Below are 4004 nucleotides of genomic sequence, written 5' to 3' on the forward strand. Positions count from 1 at the left end.
GTCATTATTTGGTTTCAAAAGCTGCAATCTAATGCCAAATTATTGAATACCATGCCCTTGCTTGATAGATGAAGACCCTTTCGCTACCCAAAGCATCAACCACAGCTTGGAAACAACTAGACAGTAATTCAAGACAGGAAAAGAAAGCAAATGATTTATATAGAATTCAACTGAAGTACATTAAAGGACGATAAATTTTGGATTTTTACAGAATACCCATATTTCTTCAGACAAGAAAAAACAAAAAAAAAAGATTAAGAAACTGACCTGAGGTATGAAACCAGCATTGGGTTCATCCAAGCTTGGATTTTCTTCCTCTGCTTGGGAGTCAACAGCTCGAATGCGAAATGAGCGTTGACAGGAGGTGGTTGAAGAGCAGAATTTGGCGTCGACGAGAAACTTTGCTGTGTCTTGAAGCTTAGTAGCGGGATGTAATCGGCAGTGACTTGGGGTGGAGTAGCAGAGCTTCGGGAATCCGCTTGCCAGGGTTGAAGCTGCCATTTTTTGTTTAATGCACTTTGATGGGGGCGGAGCAGATAGGTGAAGCGTGTGAAATTTACACCTGGCGTGCTCTCCTTCTCTTGGCTTTCCATTTTTTCTTTTTTTTTTCTATAATTATTTTATTTTCGTTTATGTTAAATAATGCTATTTTACTTTTTAATATTCTTATAATTGAAAAATACTAGATTTTTTTACTCATATTATTTCATTGAATTAAATTTGACATAAAAAAGAAAATAAAATTTCAAGAAAACATAATAAAAAAACCCAAAAAAATAAAATAATTATCTTATGGAAGAAAAAATTTAGAGTAAAGAACTAACATTATATCTGAAAAATCTCCATGAAACCTTAAAAAAATGAAAATAAAAATATTAGTTAGTAAAATCTCCATCCACTTCCTTTACAACTAACATAAATATATATATGTATGTATATGTATTAAATAAAATAAATCTAAAGATACAAATAAATTAATAAACAATCATAAAATGGATATAGCACTTGGAAAAATCATAAATAATTGATAATACAAAAATTACAAAAATTTAAATACATTTCTTTATCAAATATCATCCCCAAATTTCAAATAATTGTAATCTAATTATTTTTGTCAACACTTTTTTTGCTTAAATTAAAATTTTGATTTATAATTTTTACCTCTAGTTTATTTTATATTTTTTTCATCTTTCATAGTAATCACATATACTATTTAGCTATTTTGAGAGAAAACCTCAAAATAGTTATTATAGAAACCACTAAGTGATCATTTGGTATTTTGCAAAAAAATGTGATTATTGAGTTTGATATATTATAAAAAAGTGATGATTATAAGCAATGTGATTATTAAAAAGATTACATTGCAGTGTTTGATTTGAAAATATTTACTAAGAATGTAATATAATTTTACTAAATTGTCCTTATCTATGAAAATATCAAATTAAACAAATTTATCTTATTTTTAAGATAATTTTAATTTTTTAACTTTAACGTTTAACATATAAATAATAACATGATAAAAATAATATAGTATTTAAATATTAATTATTAAAATATTTTTTTTTAATAACAGCTTTAGTCATAAAAGTTAGAGTTTATCTACTCCGATTCAGAAAATATTTATAGGAAATACTAATTTCCATTTTCCTAGAGTATGACTCTTGTAATTTAATTATAAGAAATGTTCCTCATTAGCATTATGCCAAATGCTCTTAGAGTATACTGTGTGATATTCTCCAGTAATATAAGTAAACCAATATTATTGAAATATATTTACATTTCAATAATCATATGCTACTCACTTTACATGAGTATTTATAAAATTATTTATCAATTGCAATGTGTACAAAAAAATCAAAAATTATATAATTATTTAATAGTAATCTATTAAAGAGTTGCGAATGTAGATTGTAACACACAACTTAGTAATACACAAAATACATAATAAGTAACTGTAATCGGTGATTTCAACAACCCTAACATTTGTTCCTTGTAAAGTTTTTTTTTTTTTCAATAGTGACAATAAGCATTTCATTCTCTATAAAAAAAATATAAGGGCTTATTCGGTTGAAAATGAAAATATAAGACTTTAATTGAATGTAATAAAATATAAAAGTTTATTTAAATTTTTTTAAATAATTTAGATTTTTTTTAGATATTATACTTTTTTTTCTTTTCTCACCTTTCTTCTTTCCTTCTATTTCTCTTCCTTCTTATCAAATAGCGTCGGATTTTTCTTTTGTCAAAATTATAAAGTTAATTTAGTGCATGATTATATATTACATGTATAGATGCTATTTAGCTATTTCGAGAGAAGAGTTTGAAATGATTATTAGGAACTTTTAGTGCTTGTTTTGCTTAGTTTTGTTCAATTTATTTATTTTTTGAAAAACAAGAATCAAACAAAATAGAATTTTGAGAAGCTTTTAAAAAAATAACTTTTTTTTAAAAAAAATCTAAAAGAAACAAGAGTTTCAAGTTCTTTTAAAAACACGTCAACTTTTGAATTTTTTTTTTCTATTTTAAAAATATCCTTATTTATTAAAAATAATCATAATATTATCATTTCAAAAAATATCTCGTTTCTCAATAGATCTCCTTTTCCTCTCCCTCTTTTTACAAATTATTTTTTTCTAACGCAAATCGCGATATCTATCTCTTCTATCTCTCTCTGCAAAGAGTATTAAGAAAAAAAAAAAACGAAGACCTAGCAATTACCTTTTATGATAATTTTAACTAAAATTAAAAATTATATGCATTATTTTTTCAAACAGCTTATAAATAAAAAAAACTTATAAAAGTAAATATGCGAAACAATTTTAACTTAATTTTGAAAGTTATTATTTTCTATAAAAGTTTCATAATAATTTTTAAATTTTAAAAAAATCAAACCAAACATATTAATCTAATCTTTTGATAGGAAAGAAAAAAGAAGAAAGGAAAAGTGACCGAAAGAAAAATATTGTTTTTTTCCTTCTCTTCCTTAGCAATATAAGAAGAGAAAGTAAAATGGATGAATTCGCACTTTTACCTTCCTTCCAAATCTAATCTTTCCAACTTGAGAAGAAAATATTCTTTAAACTTGAATTAATCTTGTTATTCAAAAATTTTAAAATTTTATTTTTTTATTACATTTAATTAAATATTTATAATTTTATTTTAAATTAAATAAATTTTTATAATTAATAATTGATTAATTACATTAACTAATATGTTGGTATAACATGATTATATGATTATATAAAAATTTTAATCTTTATATAACAAATGAGTGGTATTTTGATTAATAGTAATTAATTAATTATTAATTAAAATTTTTTATTTAATTATAAATAAAAATATAAAAATTTAATTAAACATATTAAAAAAATAAAAATTTATTTAAAGCCTTATACCTTAATTTAATATGCTAATCAAAATAGACTAAACCAAGCTTAGGCCGGGTGGTCTAAATGTGCAGAAACGTCAGCCCAAAACCCGGCCCAAATCAATCATTTCCGGTTGCTGTTTTCCCCTGGACTAGGATTTTCATCTCCCCTTTTCTTCCCTCGAGTCAGATTTCTCAGAAACTAGAAACCCTCAATTCTCAAAATCTCTCAAGAAAGAATAATCTCTTTGATTTCCGCAAGCAAAATCAAGCGAAAATGGTGTTAGCACAATTAGGAGGGAGTATCTCCCGGGCGATACAGCAGATGAGCAATGCGACGATAATCGACGAGAAGGTTTTGAACGAATGCCTGAACGAAATCACGAGGGCTCTTCTCCAGTCCGATGTTCAATTCAAGCTCGTTCGCGATATGCAGACTAATATTAAGAAAATCGTCAATCTTGATGATCTAGCCGCCGGTCATAACAAGCGCAAAATCATCCAACAGGTATTTCAATTTTTTTTTTGAAACATAAATTTTTTATTGTTTTTTCTTTGAATTGAGAATTTTCGTAAAGCTGAAATGTTGTTGAGAGTTTTTTTTTTTATTTTAGTATTTTGAATTATTTGAGGAAAT

The 4004-nt window shown here is 25.4% G+C and overlaps 2 protein-coding genes across 2 annotated transcripts in view; one reads left to right on the plus strand and one right to left on the minus strand.

Annotated features, from left to right (window-relative positions):
- Positions 1-544, minus strand: part of LOC110427270 (homoserine O-acetyltransferase) — a 1582-nt gene extending 1038 nt beyond the window's left edge. The window contains exon 1 of the mRNA XM_021442758.1: positions 268-544. Coding sequence (XP_021298433.1) covers positions 268-501 — 234 coding nt within the window. The 5' untranslated portion in view covers positions 502-544. The remainder of the gene's footprint in view (positions 1-267) is intronic.
- Positions 545-3496: 2952 nt separating this feature from the next.
- LOC110427071 (signal recognition particle subunit SRP54 2) overlaps positions 3497-4004 on the plus strand; it is a 4670-nt gene continuing 4162 nt past the window's right edge. Inside the window, exon 1 of the mRNA XM_021442460.2 lies at positions 3497-3875. Within this exon, the coding sequence (XP_021298135.1) occupies positions 3645-3875 (231 nt within the window). The 5' untranslated portion in view covers positions 3497-3644. The remainder of the gene's footprint in view (positions 3876-4004) is intronic.

Source organism: Theobroma umbraticum, unplaced genomic scaffold (genome assembly GCF_002168275.2).
Source record: "Theobroma umbraticum cultivar Fairchild unplaced genomic scaffold, ASM216827v3 scaffold_228.0, whole genome shotgun sequence".
Classification (NCBI taxonomy): Eukaryota; Viridiplantae; Streptophyta; class Magnoliopsida; order Malvales; family Malvaceae; genus Theobroma; species Theobroma umbraticum.